General features: G+C 43.5%; 1 protein-coding gene across 1 annotated transcript in view; it reads left to right on the forward strand.

The window, feature by feature from the left end:
* Positions 1-15908, forward strand: part of LOC148479010 (arf-GAP with dual PH domain-containing protein 1-like) — a 102298-nt gene that overhangs the window by 72285 nt on the left and 14105 nt on the right. The window contains exons 6-9 of the mRNA XM_088455031.1: positions 8209-8321; positions 8657-8803; positions 15279-15362; positions 15800-15862. Coding sequence (XP_088311157.1) covers positions 8209-8321; positions 8657-8803; positions 15279-15362; positions 15800-15862 — 407 coding nt within the window. The remainder of the gene's footprint in view (positions 1-8208; positions 8322-8656; positions 8804-15278; positions 15363-15799; positions 15863-15908) is intronic.

Raw genomic sequence — 15908 nt, forward strand, 5'->3', positions numbered from 1 at the left:
GGCAGACAGGATGGCAGTTTGAAAAACTAGGCCCCAAACAAAACATAATGCAAAGAAAAAAAAGAGGTGCTAGATGGAATTGTCCTTGGGCCCTCCCACCCACCCTTATGTTGTATAAACAAGACATGCACACTTTAACAAACCAATCATTTCAGCGCCAGGGTCTGCCACACGACTGTGGCTGAAATGATTGGTTCGTTTGGGCCCCCACAAAACAAGCTTGCAATTAATCTGTCCCTGCACAAACTGGCTCTACGGAGGCAAGATGTCGTCCTCATCCTCCTCATCCACCGATTCCTCACCCTCTTCAGTGTTGTCTACATCCTCATCCTCACAGACTATTAACTCGTCCCCGCTGGAATCCACCACCACAGGTCCCTCTGTACGTGCTGGAGGCTGGTCTCCCTGGAAGAGTTGATAATTAATTTTTATGAACATCATCTTCTCCACATTTTGTGGAAGCAGCCTCCTACACCTTTCGCTGACAAGGTTCCCGGCTGCACTAAACACTCTTTCGGAGTACACACTGGAGGGGGGACAACTCAGGTAAAATAGAGCCAGTTTGTACAGGGGCCTCCAAATTGCCTCTTTTTCCTGCAAGTACAGGTACGGACTGTCTGACATGCCTACTTGGATGCTGTCACCGATGTAATCCTCCACCATTCTGTCAATGGTGACAGTATCATATGCAGTGACAGTAGACATGTCAGAAATTGTTGCCAGGTCCTTTAGTCCGGACCAGATGTCCAAATTTGGTCCTGCCTGCCCTGCATCGCCGCCAGCGGGTTGCTTAGGATACCTAAGTTTTTTCCTGGCAGCCCCAGTTGCGGGAGAAAATGAAGAAGGAGCTGTTGACGTGTCACGTTCCGCTTCAGCTGACAGTGTTTTCACCAGCAGGTCTTTGCACCTCTGCAGGCTTGTGTCGGCTGGAAAGAGAGACACCACATAGGCTTTAAACCTAGGATCGAGCATGGTGGCCAAAATGTAGTGGTCTGATTTCAACAGATTGACCACCCTGGAATCCTGGCAAAGCGAATGAAGGACTTCATCCACAAGTCCCACATGCCGAGCGGAATCGCTCCGTCTTAGCTCCTCCTTCACTTTCTCCAGCTGCTTCTGCAAAAGCCTGATGAGGGGAATGACCTGACTCAAGATGGCAGTGTCTGAACTGACTTCACGTGTGGCAAGTTCGAAGGGTTGGAGAACCTTGCACAACACGGAAATCATTATCCACTGCACTTGAGTCAGGTGCATACCCCCTCCTTTGCCTATGTCATAGATGGATGTATAGGCTTGAATGGCCTTTTGCTGCTCCTCCATCCTCTGAAGCATATAGAGGGTTGAGTTCCACCGCGTCACAACCTCTTGCTTCAGGTGATGGCGGGGCAGGTTCAAGAGTGTTTGCTGGCGCTCCAGTCTTCGGCACGCAGTCGCTGAATGGCGAAAGTGGCCAGAAATTTTTCGGGCCACCCAAAGCGTCTCCTGCACGCCCCTGTCGCTTTTCAGAAAATTCTGCACCACCAAGTTTATTGTGTGAGCAAAACATGGGACGTGCTGGAATTTGCCCAGATGTAATGCCCGCACAATATTGGTGGCGTCAGATATCACAAATCCCCAGGAGAGTCTAAGTGGGGTAAGCCACTGGGCAATGATTTCCCTCAGTTTCTCTAAGAGGTTGTCGGCGGTGTGCCTCTTACTGAAACCGGTGATACACAGCGTAGCCTGCCTTGGAACGAGCTGGCGTTTCTGAGATGCTGCTACTGGTGACGCTGCTGCTATTGCTGCGTAAGGTGATACATCTACCCAGTGGGCTGTCACAGTCATATAGTCGTTAGTCTGCCCTGTTCCACTTGTCCACATGTCCGTGGTTAAGTGGACATTGTGTACAACGGCATTTTTCAGGACACTGAGGACACTTTTTCTGATGTTTCTGTACAGTCTCGGTATCGCCTGCCTAGTGAAGTGGAATCTAGACGGGATTTGGAACCGGGGACACACTACCTCCATCAATTGTCTAAATCCCACTGCACTAATGGCGGATACCGGACGCACGTCTAACACCAACATAGCAGTCAAGGCCTCAGTTATACGTTTTGCTTCAGGATGACTGCTGTCGTACTTCATCCTCCTCGCTAAGGACTGTTGGAGGGTCAATTGTTTAGTAAAAGTAGTGGTGTTCCTACTTCCTCTCTGGGATGATGAACGACTCCCAGCAGCAGCAACAGCAGCAGCGGCAGCAGTAGGCGTAGCAATGCAGGATCCTCCGGAGGAATCCCGGATAGGAGAGTCAGTCATGCCAGTGACATGGCCTGCAGGACTACTTCCGATCCTGACTAAGGAGGAAATTGACGAGGAGGGAGTTGACGGTGTGGTTTGCAGGCGCTTGGATACAACAGGACAACGGGATTTAGGTGTCCCTGGACTGCTTACGGTCTTAGCCAAAGTTTCTGAACTTGACAGTAACTTTTTATGAACGCGCTGCAGGTGCCGTATAAGGGAGGATGTTCCTAGGTGGTTGACGTCCCTACCCCTACTTATTTCACCTTTACATATGGTACATATGGCAAGACAGTTGTCCGGATTTGGATAGAAATATTGCCAGACCAAAGAGGTGGAATGTTTGGTCTTCTGCCCAGGCATGACCGTGATGGGCTTTTTCATCCCACGGACAACAACTGTCTCCCCCGGAGCCTGATTTAAACAAACCACATCACCATCAGAATTCTCCTCGCCAACTTCCTCCTCAGTGCCAGCTACACCAGTATCCTCATCCTGTTGTACTTCAACAGTGACATCTTCAATTTGCATATCAGCAAGTGGACTGTGGGTGCTCCTTTCAGCACTTGCAGGGGGCGTGCAAATGGTGGAAAGAGCCACCTCTTCCCGTCCAGTGCTGGGAAGGTCAGGCATCGCAACCGCCACCACACTTGGACTCTCCTTGGGGATTTGTGATATCTTCTTAGAACGCACAGTTCTTCGCTGTGCTTTTGCCAGCTTAACTCATTTGATTTTTTTAGCGGGAGGAGGGCTTCCAGCGTCATGTGAAGCTGAACCACTAGTCATGAACATAGGGAAAGACCTTAGCCGTTCCTTGCCACTCCGTGTCGTAAATGGCTTATTGGCAAGTTTACGTTTCTCTTCAGATGATTTAAATGTTTTTTTCAAGGTCATTTTCCTGAACGTTGTCATTTGGGATTGTATGTGCCCTCTACTATGACATTGGGCATCGGCCTTGGCAGACGACGTTGATGGCATGTTATCGTCTATGTCATGACTAGTGGCAGCAGCTTCAGCACTAGGATGAAGTGGTTCTTGATCTTTCCCTATTTTATTTTTATCGGAGAAAGTTTGGTCCTCCATTTATGTTATATTGATATATACGTGCGGCTAAGGCGCACACAAACACAGAAAATAATTTTTTATTTTTGTTGGAGACTAGTGCACTTTGTGGGTTACACCACCCTTTAAGAAATGAGCCAGCCGGCCCTTTACTTATGGGATACAGGCGCACGCTTGGCACTACTTTGTTGATGCACGTGCGGCTACTGCGCACACAATTCACAAACACAGAAAATATTTTTTTATTTGGTTTGGACTGGAGTGTACTTTGGGGGTTACAGCACCCTTTAACGGTCAAGCCAGGCGGCCCTTTACTTATGACACAGGCGCACGCTTGGCACTACTTTGTTGATGCACGTGCGGCTACTGCGCACACAATTCACAAACACAGAAAACATTTTTTTATTTGGTTTGAAGTGTACTTTGGGGGTTACAGCACCCTTTAACGGTCAAGCCAGCCGGCCCTTTACTTATGACACAGGCGCACGCTTGGCACTACTTTGTTGATGCACGTGCGGCTACTGCGCACGCAATTCACAAACACAGAAAAAAAATTTTTATTTGGTTTGGAGTGTACTTTGGGGGTTACAGCACCCTTTAACGGTCAAGCCAGCCGGCCCTTTACTTATGACACAGGCGCACGCTTGGCACTACTTTGTTGATGCACGTGCGGCTACTGCGCACACAATTCACAAACACAGAAAATTTTTTTTTATTTGGAGTGTACTTTGGGGGTTACAGCACCCTTTAACGGTCAAGCCAGCCGGCCCTTTACTTATGACACAGGCGCACGCTTGGCACTACTTTGTTGATGCACGTGCGGCTACTGCGCACACAATTCACAAACACAGAAAATAATTTTTTTTTATAGCACTTGGGGGGAGCACCCCTGACGAACAGAGCACCCCCTGGACAACACTACAGCACCCCTTTAGGACTGGGACACTGCACAGGACTTTGGAGTGGACACAGCCCCTATGGACAACTGACTGCACAACACAGTCCAGCCAGCCCCTATGGACTTTGAAGTAGTGGACACAGCCCCTATTAACAACAGCAGCACAACACAGCCAGCCCCTATGGACTTTGAAGTAGTGGACACAGCCCCTATGGAGAACAGCAGCGCAGCACAGCACAGCACAACACTACTCTGCACTACACTACACTACACAGCCCAGCCAGCCCTAACTCCCACCCTCGCTCTTCACTGTCCACAGCCGAGTGAGAAAATGGCGCCGACGCGGGTACCTTATATAGGATCCAAAACCCGCGAGACTCGGAAGGCGGGATGATGACGTTTTGCCTCGATTTCAGAATCCGAGTCAGGCGGGAAAAGTCGAGCCTGACTCGGATCGGGGGGGCTCGGGGGGGTTCGGATTTCAGAAATCCGAACCCGCTCACCCCTACTTTAAATAAACAAAAGTCACCCTGCATCCTCAGAGTGACTACCCCACAACATTAAAGTAACATGCAGTCATCATATAATATACAGACCCGCGGGTATCTAAGATTGCCCTGTATTTTACATAGACAATCTCTATTGAGAACCATTTAACATCATCAAAATCATTATAGAAAGAATCTTTTATAAACTTCATGTCGGGGAAAAAAAGGTCATGATATGCTTCATGTTAATCTGGTTTCACCGCTCAAGATTTACTCATAATCCACACTTAGCTATTACACAATATGAGAGAAACAAAATTATATGCTGATCAGTATTATTATCAGCTCTGCATCATGCTACAGATTATCTGGGTATAAATAGAGATATAAATATATACTGACACACAAACAACATATAACAAATACAAAGTGCATGTTGCTGAATTTCAAGACAGATGACCCATATAGTTTAAAGACACATCTATTTATTTCAGAAATATGTTCAAAGGATTCGATTCATTAAGGCCTCTTGGAGTCATAGTCCCCAGTTTATTTATCCACCAGCTCTCAAGTTTCCGTAATTTTAGTGCCCTATCACCGCCACGTGCTAGGGGGGGCACCCAATCAATTAAGCGACACTTCAGTGTCGCCACTTGATGATGCAATTTCATAAAGTGTATGGCAACAGGTTTATCCGAGATTCCAGTGTTCAATGCTTGACCGAGTATGAGACTAAGTACATTTTTCCGCTGTTCCAGTCATATATTTCTTTCTTTAAGAGATTTATAGATGACGTTTTTTTAGTTTGGAGCGGCTCACGAGAGGGCTTTCTAGACATGATGACCCATTTAAATGGTTTGGACAATCCAGTCCATTTTACATTTCAGATTGATGAGAATAAAATCAATTTTCTTGATTTGACAATCTATAAAGACGGTGCATTGTTGGGAACCACCTTGTATAAAAAGGATACGGACAGGAATACATTTTTACAGGCCTCAAGCTTTCATCCTGTTCATCTTAAAGACAGTCTGCCCATCTCACAGTTTCTCCGTGTATTCAGAAACAACACAGATTATAGAAACACACAAAAACAATTGACTGAGATGACGGCAAGATTTTTGGAGCGTGGATATAAGACTAAAACTATCCAGAGGTGCCTCAAAAAAGCCAGAGTACGTTATACACAAGGTCAAGATAAGTTGGGAACATCAAAAATTGACACACGTATGGTCTATGTAAGCACATATGATACAAAATCTAGTGTGGTTAAGAAGAGCATCAGAAAACATTGGTCGATATTGTTGTCAGATCCAGCTTTGAAAAACATTGGAAAGACGCCGCCATTAATGGCGTATAGACGTGGACCAAATCGAAAACAGATACTGATGAGGCCAACTTCAAGACCTACCCCTGATACCTCTCAAGCATGGCTACGGAGCCAAAAACCTGGGTGCTTTAAGTGCTCAGGATGCATAACTTGTGGAGCTATGCAGACTGGATCATTTTTTCCACATCCCTTGACAGGACGTAAAATGCGGATTAAGTACAAACTTTTGTGCACAATGGACCATGTGGTGTATTTACTCACATGCCCATGTGGCTTGGGGTACGTCGGTATGACCACGAGATGCTTCCGCGAAAGGATGGCAAACCATAGGTTATCGATTCGCCAAGCATTGAACACTGGAATCTCGGATAAACCTGTTGCTATACACTTTATGAAATTGCATCATCAAGTGGCGACACTGAAGTGTCGCTTAATTGATTGGGTGCCCCCCCTAGCACGTGGCGGTGATAGGGCACTAAAATTACGGAAACTTGAGAGCTGGTGGATAAATAAACTGGGGACTATGACTCCAAGAGGCCTTAATGAGTCGAATCCTTTGAACATATTTCTGAAATAAATAGATGTGTCTTTAAACTATATGGGTCATCTGTCTTGAAATTCAGCAACATGCACTTTGTATTTGTTATATGTTGTTTGTGTGTCAGTATATATTTATATCTCTATTTATACCCAGATAATCTGAAGCATGATGCAGAGCTGATAATAATACTGATCAGCATATAATTTTGTTTCTCTCATATTGTGTAATAGCTAAGTGTGGATTATGAGTAAATCTTGAGCGGTGAAACCAGATTAACATGGAGCATATCATGACCTTTTTTTCCCCGACATGAAGTTTATAAAAGATTCTTTCTATAATGATTTTGATGATGTTAAATGGTTCTCAATAGAGATTGTCTATGTAAAATAGAGGGCAATCTTAGATACCCGCGGGTCTGTATATTATATGATGACTGCATGTTACTTTAATGTTGTGGGGTAGTCACTCTGAGGATGCAGGGTGACTTTTGTTTATTTAAAGGTCACCATGATAGCGTTGCCTTTTATGTGATTGTAGTATTTGACACATTATCAATAGCGCTAATTATGCTGGTTCACTAGCGACGCTATAAGAGTGGTTGCTAAGAGACCAAAGAGGAATGAGGTGTGTCTCTTTGATTTGCGGCACAAGTTCGTTCATTGGATGTGTGTCACCATGGTAGCGTCGGTTCACACGTGATGGTACCACGTGACCAAAACATGATGAATAGTTGTACACGCTGGTTGAATAATGATGCTGCATAGCGGTTGCCTAGTAACCGAAGAGGGGTGTGACGTGACTTCCGGTTCACGGCACCTGGTTTCCGGTCTCCGCAGCTGCTCTGCATGATGTTTATCCCTGGGCTTCTAGGGTGAGTTGCGTTATGTGTGATTATTTTGGGTATAAGTGGAGATTGGTTTTTACATTTATGTACTTGATCTGGTGATGTGATTGTATGCACTATGATGTTATGCACTATGGTTTTGATGTCTTGAAGAAGGTCCTCCGAGACTGAAACGTCGACAACTCCTTTGCCAGTGATGAATTAAAAAGCATGAATTTTGTACTTCTGGTGAGTGCCCTCTGTTATTTCCTATGTATGGAAGAAACAATTGGATATATATTTTGACCATTTCTATGGTTTGAGGATTGCACCCCGCAAGCTGAAGTTAATACATATGATGTGAGTGCAGGCTATGGATTGATTATATATATATATATATATATATATATATATATATATATATAGTGATCATTGTCTAATCTTCATGTTAATGCACATTGGTGATGTTCTGTGTATACATGATATGTGTAGGGCGCTTCTAGAGACTTGCACTATTTCTTTTAATTCTATGAGTATTTTTTGGGGTGTATACTCAAGTGTATTTCTCTTAGCCTCACTACTAGTTTTATTGCACATTTTTTCCATATCTTTTTTGTAAGCTTTGCCTATGTAAGAACGCACAATCATGCCCCTTATTGCCTATTTGGTCATAAGTGTACAGTACGTACATTCGACACTGCCTACTCGCATTTGTGTAAGGTAGAGTACATTGGGGATGCAGTCTATGGAGTTTCCACTAGATGTTAACGGAAATCTGTTTCCTTGCAGGAGTGAAGGAAGGAATCTTGTTCAAGCGAGGAAGAGATAATGGACAGTATTGCATAAGAAAGTTTGTCCTTACAGAATTGGATGGCACCTTGAAATACTTCATAAAGCTGGATGTGAGCATCAAGAGGAAAAGGATAGTCTGATGTTTAATATGAATGGGAACTTTTATTTTATAAATGATCATTTTGTTTCATTTAAAAATATTGCTCTTGGTAGGTTCAAGCCTAGGGAAGGTAAACCTAAAGTATTTTTTAATAGTTGGATTGAAAGCTTATGTTTTTCTAATGCTGGACAGTATGACATTACAGTATAGGTGTTATCATGGGTGCTGTTGGCCTTATGAATGTCATAAATAGGTTCATATGTACAGTCAGCACTAATTTAGAGATTACCATACATGCCATAGTTTATTGTGTTTCTTTATCTCTTGCCACCCCATTCCTTTTAGGCTAAGGAACCAAAGGCTGTAATTAAAATTGACAGTATTAACGCCACCTTCCAGCCTGAGAAGATGAAACAAGAAAACGGTTTACAGATCACTTATATCAAGGACAACAAGACCAGGAATATATTTGTATACCACAATGATGGAAAGGTGAGTTATGGGTGTATTGCTGGATATGGAAGCTAAGCAAGCAGCATGAGCGTGCTAAGAATGGCGCAGTGTAATAGTGGTCAGTATAGGGAAGTGGAACACATATTTTTGGAACTATATTAGTTAGGAAAGCACTGTAAGGATTTCTTATTGCGGCCAACACAGCTTAGTGTACAGAATTATGTGCATAGAGTAGTTTTGTAGCCAACATCCTCTCTACAATATTGATTTTGAAATTCCATACACAGTATACAATTTAGCTTGAACAGTTGCTGTCATAAAGCTGGTTGCTGAAGAATTATATTACAATGGTAGAATGATTGTTTTTAGTTTCATGGTAATAGTAAACAGTATAGGTGTGTATGAGAAATATTGTGTTTGAAGATCTCATTGAATAAGCAACTTGATTATAAAGTATAATTGTATATTAAGAGTTCTGTACATAAAGGGCCATATCCAATTAATCGCAAGATTTTTGTGGCAAAAATTACGATTGCCATCACTTTTTTGTCATTAACGCAGGTGTACCTGCTCACAGCCAATTGAAAAATATGGTCATTATAATTTTCGCGCTACAAACAAGTAGAAAATGTACAAAAAAAAATGGGAAGGGAGACACGACAGCCTGTACCCTAAAAAAAAAAAATATTGGGAAACAGTATAGATGTCTGTTTCAGAGGCTTGGTCAACCATAAGAAAGGACAAAGCCTACATGAATACTACAGTGCCTGGTCTAGGGCCCCTTTATAAATAAATCAGTTGTGGCAGCTGTCCGCAACTGGGTACACATACGTAACATTGGATGCAGATCAAGCAAACATGGACTCCTCTAGTCCAGGAAGTCTATGGTCACATAGCATGACCGCTGTAACTGAGACGCCGGAGCCATGTTTTCTGCATACGGGATTGCAGAAGCAGGATGACACGCCCCTGGAATGGTCGAGACACACACCTGTATTTTTAGCCGATACTCCCCTGTTGCCTCCCCAAAATGCTCCCTGTCTGTCACTCACACTGTAAATAAAGACTTGCAGTGTGCAAATATGGTAATGTACCTTGACGCAAGCGCAGTGCATTTGCGTAAACATCAGCATAGCGTACAACTCTGAATCAGGCTCCATGTAAGTTAGATCTAACATAGACGCACATGCGCTGTCATAATTTTTTCAGCACTTATATAGATTACGTAATTCCTCTTATGTTATCTCTATCCCCAGCAGTGTGGGGATACACAGTGTGCATGGGCAGAGCAGTGTATTGTCACAGTTAGGTCCCATAGCTATGGTAAAGGCGCAGGGGTAGTGGGGGCCTTGGGGGTGGGATTGGGGGCATTCAGCTTTCCAAAGGCCTCTAAACCTCTAGGCACTGTAATGGCCCCATGCCCTTCAGTTCCGCTGTTAACAATGTGCATTCTGTAACCTGGCTGGGACGACAGATACATTGATACAGTTGCAGTCGAGCTTGGCCCTTCATATTTCTAGAAAATCAACTAACTTCATATCATAATCATCTGTTTATTGTTATTAATGTGCACACAGAGCAGAGCTGTTTACCTACGAAATCTACAGACGGGTTGGGTATGGGATGCCGGCGCTCAGAATCCTGATGCCGGCATCCTGACTGGGATACAATGCCGACACCTACCGGAAGTAGGCTAATCCTACCCTTAAACCTAACGCCCCCCCCACACAGCCTAGACCTAACCTTCCCCCCGCAGTCTAACTCTTCCCCCGCAACCTAACCCTAAACCTCCCCCTAGTGCCCTACCCTCCCCCTAACCCCAATACTTACCGTCGGGATGCTGGCACCAGGATTCTGGAATTCTGACCGCCGTGATCATAACTGCAACCCCTACAGACCAAGAAGCAGATTAAGAGGAGGACAAAGAGGGTACAACACCCACTCTCTGGGTTCCCCTGCAAGGGCGCATTTACAGAACACACTTTTAACAAGTTGTCCTTGCCTCCCATTAACATGGAGCACACTACTGTCCTATGCATATTTTAAAGTGCTGTTGTAATGTTTTTCGCTAAGTGGGGGCAGCTGAACAAGGAGTGGGAGCAGACTAAACAAGTAGTGATGACGTGCTGGACAAGTAGAATGGGGAGACTGGATGAGTGGGGGCAGGCTGGATAGGTAGCCACTGCCCTCAGTGGCAAATGCAGGATTTCTAGAGGGGGGTTTCCAAATGCTTGATTTTTCAGTGAGTGTGGCCAGTCCATGAAGAGTGCATGATTAACCCTTAACCAGCTTTAATATGCGTCATACAAAGTGTATTGTGTGTCATAATTCCAGCATATAGAGGACCAGCAATCAGAGAAGCCATTATATGCAGCAGTAGGGCATCCTGCCTCAGCTGAATGTTTTTATTCTAGATATGGGCACCATTCCAGAGTATTAGAGCAAGTCCGGGAGTCTGGGGGAGCAGCAGAATAACCTAGCACTGCCCTGGACATATATGTACATATTGGGCTCTATAGCAGCACATCCCTAACAGTGAATGTTTTCCAGATCTCCTAGTTGATGCACAGGTTATTTATTACTGGCTGATACATGTTAAAAGATCCACAGGTGGTGCTAATTATTTAATTTGTGATACTGTGAAGAACATGCAACACTAGTAAATTTCTATTACATTACTATTTCTATTGTGGTCATGGTGTGAGCTTCGGAGGGGGGTTTCCAGGCAGACGGAAACCCCCCCTGCGTTTGCCTATGGCCCTTTTTTTTTCATAACCAGCCAAATAAATTTTAAATTAAACAATTCCTCCTAAATCCACTCTTTACTCCTATAATTACTAATCTTATTTGCTTAAGGCCATTTGGTCTTCTACGTGCGGATGAAGAGGCTCCATGGATCCACCTTTGTTGTTTTCCAGGCTCCTCTGTGTCTGTGTCTGTGGCTGGGCTTCTCCCCTGCTGATGTCATGCTGGAATCAGTGTGATGCAGCTGCTGTTGTCCATTATATGAGTTCATCCCGCTTCTATCTGCAATAATGGGTGTGGCAATAAATCACCCAGGCCTATCAGGGATTTCCTCGAATCCCTGGCAGCCCAGTCCGAGCCTGAAAGTGTATAAAGAGCTTAGTGATAAGGGAACATTATGATAATGCACAAAATTGGAAAATCAAAAAAGAAGTAGCAATTGATTTGTGTTTTTTTTTGTATTATTTTGCATGCATGCAGGGAAAATACTGGCTGCATTTGCATATGACGAACAAATACTGGGCAAATTTTGCTTTTACACTGAAATATAGAATTCAGTTAGGACACAACCCTCCCAAATCTAAATCTCTCTGCACATACGAAATCTGCCCCACCTGCGGTGCAAATTCAGGGCCTGATTAAGGAGTTTGGACACCCTAGCCCAGTGGTTCTTAACCTTTTTAGTGTTCATACTTCTTCAGTTTCTGTAATTTTCTCTCATAACCATTCTCAATTATTATTATACATGATACTTTTGTAGTAGAAAATTAAGTAAATAGGTCCTTAAGACGTAAGCCTCATTGTAGGTTACACCTACCATCCTAAAATCCAATATTATAAAAATGAAAAAGCTCCATCCCAACCACAGTGAACACTTTAGCAAAAAATAACTAAAGGCCTGATTCAGAGATGTACGCTAATGTAATCACAACTGCAATCTCTCACTGATCACAATTGCAAAAATATGCTAATGACTCACTCGCCATTCAGTGCTTAGAGACGCCCACTGACAGCACCATACATCCACTGCTCAAGCACAAAACTGGAACGCAGATCAATCAGCCATCAGCCTTCTCAGTAAATCTATCATGCTGCAGGTAGAGCGGATATGCAGACACGCAGAGGGCTCTCTTGCTGCTAGCAAGTGGCTAATTTATGCACGCCCTAAAAGCAGTGTTTAAACGGTCAGACACGCCTGCGTTTTTCTAACCACCCCCCATTATCCCCCCAAATGCTGACTACCTGTCACTAACTTTGCAAGTGAATCCTCTGTGCGAGCATAATTGCAATTCAATTGCTTGCATTCGCAGTGCCGGCTTACACGCATGTGCAATAACAAACAATCGCTCAATCTGCGTAAATATCTGCATTGGGTTCATCTTTGAATCAGGCCCTAAATCCACATATATAAAAAAATCTAAAATCATCCTAGACCCCATTAAATACTTGCCTACTTTCAAAAAACTAATATCAGGTAGCTTACAGCAGAGAAAAGAATGTGCCGTGTTGCTGAGGGTGTGTATATTTATTTATCCTTATAGATAAAAAAAGACATTGAAAACTCAGTATATGACACACACGTGTTTTGAAATGTATTTAAAATATATATACCTGGTTAGTCGTGCATCTCCTGCCAGGTTCCCAGGTATATAGTGAGATGCCGTACACACCATGTGTAAATTGTTAACTCGTATGGAGAAATCAGACTTAAGCCTAATGGGTATGTTCCAAGCATTTGGGTTTTTTGGTGGCTGGCCTGTTTCCAGCAATTACCCAAATATTAAATGTTCTGCTGCTGTCAGTGGATTTGAGCCCAATGCCTGAAATAACTGAGAGCCTCTTCTATCAGCCCAGGGCAGGATACTTAGGGGTCTATTTACTAAGCAGTGTTAGGAGAAGTGAAAAGTGGAGAGTGAAAAGTGATAAGGTGCCAGCCAATCAGCTCCCAACTGTCATTTTTCAAACACTGCCTGTGAGATGGCAGTTAGGAGCTGATTGGCTGGCACCTTATCACTTTTCACTCTCCACTTTTCACTTCTCCTAACACTGCTTAGTAAATAAACCCCTTAGGCTTAGGACGCACAGCCAGTCACGGCAGGGGGGGTGAACTGCTTCTCCTCTCTAATGTCTGGCTGGCTCACCATTTGCCTCTAAAACCAATATCCATGGAAATGCCGTAATATCTAGTTCTTGGGAATAGCTTTAGCATAACTCAGTAATAAGGGGCCTCCCAATCCTTGCACAGACTGGATCTTTTTGACTTTAGGATTTGGTTATTAAAGGACATAGGCGCAGCGTGGAGCCATGGCATCTGAAACAAGTGCAAGCTACGGCACAAATTCCCCATAGGAAAAAATATATTAAAATAAGATTGCAATTTCCTGCCATCCTTACGTTTGTCCCCCCAGTAAAAAAAAAATCGTGAAACACAATGGCCCCCAACTCAACTCAAACAAAACAAAATGGCGCCTGAAGGCAAATAAACACACTTATCTGTCACGGCGGCAGGTATTCAGTCGGTGCAAGCAGCAATGATCTGCCGGAGAACCACTTAACTGGTGAATATTTTTTTTGAATAATTTCTTAGAAATTGTTGATTTTTTTAAATTAATTAGGTAAATAATACTTATTTAAAAGCATATTTAATAATAATTTAGCAAAAAAGTACCCCCAGTGGGTGTCTGGCACCACCCTGTGGGGGTGTCTAGAAAGCCTTTTTAGCATCATCCACCAATCCTTGAGCATTTTTTATAAATTTTTTATTAGATATACCCACCCCTATGGCATATTCCTGTACTCCCCAGTAATATGACTTCTCCCCCACCAACCCCAGTGACCATAGCTCGCTAGGTAACACCTCCTCCAACTCATTGATTATGGATCCCCCTGTTTGCAGCCATGTTTCTACTCCTATATATGCACAGCAGAGTATGTGACAGTCAGCTCAGAGGGGATCGACCAGTCCCCCCTGAGCAGAGAGCAGCCCTCAGAGTGGCTGACGATCACATCACACCTCAGGCCGTTCTGAGGGGTAGATGTATAAAGCAGTGAAAAGTGGAGAAGTGTGCTTGTGGAGAAGTTACACATGGCAACCAATCAGCTTCTACCTATTTTTGTATAGAATGTACTTGATAAATCAATGCTGATTGGTTGCCATGGCCAACTTCTCCACTGGCACACTTCTCCACTCTTTTCAGTTCTTCATACATTTACCCCTGAGTGCCTTTGATCAGTGATGGTAATAATGCATAAAGAATGTGTGCATGGAATCTTTGTGTATAAGGAGTGCAATACAGAGATTATTATATAGTATAGATTAAATGAGTGTAAGTGGAGTGGGCATACAGTGCCTGATGAGCTACTAGATATATTGTTCAATCGAACGACAAATGATATATCGGTAGCGGATCGGTGGGTGTGTACACCCGATATGTCTGTGTATGACGTCGTTCACAGACATATCAGGTCGGCCCTGCAGCACAGCCGATATATTATGCTGATGCCCGTACACAAGCTGCAGGGACCGCCAACACTGACATCACAACTAGGCGGGCAAATGTAAATGCCAGCCCAGTTGTGATGTCTGGCCAGACATATCGAGAGGCACATTGGTAAATGTGAATAGCTTACCAATTTGGCTGCTCAGTCATCTTGACGGCCGGTTGGCCGCTTTGTCGGTTCAGTGTATACCAAGCTTAAGTGTGTTGTGCTGAGCACTGGGCATGCAATGTACAGTAACATAAACAGCAATATGGTTTCTTCTTCACAGGAAATTGTCAGCTGGTTTAACGCCATCCGAGCTACTCAGTTTCACTACATGAAAGTAGCCTTCCTCACAGCAAGTGACAAAGAGGTAAATGGGTGGAGGACAAAAGGGGAAACGTATGGAAGGATGAAATATACTGTACCATTGTTTAACTTCTGTGTTTTATAGTGGAATTGTTACCATGAACTATAAGTAAACTTGCCAATTGTGGTTTGTAGGTTTTAACTTTTATTAGATGCAGCACTCTTTGGTAAACGGTTTAGAAATCGATTATTTTAAAATTATTTTAAGAATTTTAACACAATTGAGATGCATACATATACTTTGTTTGTATTACCTTTATACTGAGGCAATACAAGTGGCTGAGTGTGCCCATTTCAGAATGGCATATCATCAGCAGTATGATGAGCTTGGCAATATATACTCAAGCTTTATAGATAATGCGAGTTACACATTTAAGTCTTTGCAATAGACTCAGGGGGCTCTCCCTCAATAAATACATTTTTGTTTTTATCTATTTCTAGATTGTGTCTCATTTGACTAGGAATTTCTTGAAGGAAGGATACATGGAAAAGTCCGGACCAAAGGTAGGAAAAAGTTGTAGGGAAAATCGTCCAGATGCAGGCCTAGTTA

This window comes from Taudactylus pleione, unplaced genomic scaffold (assembly GCF_031769625.1).
Source record: "Taudactylus pleione unplaced genomic scaffold, aTauple2 ptg000642l, whole genome shotgun sequence".
Taxonomy (NCBI): domain Eukaryota; kingdom Metazoa; phylum Chordata; class Amphibia; order Anura; family Myobatrachidae; genus Taudactylus; species Taudactylus pleione.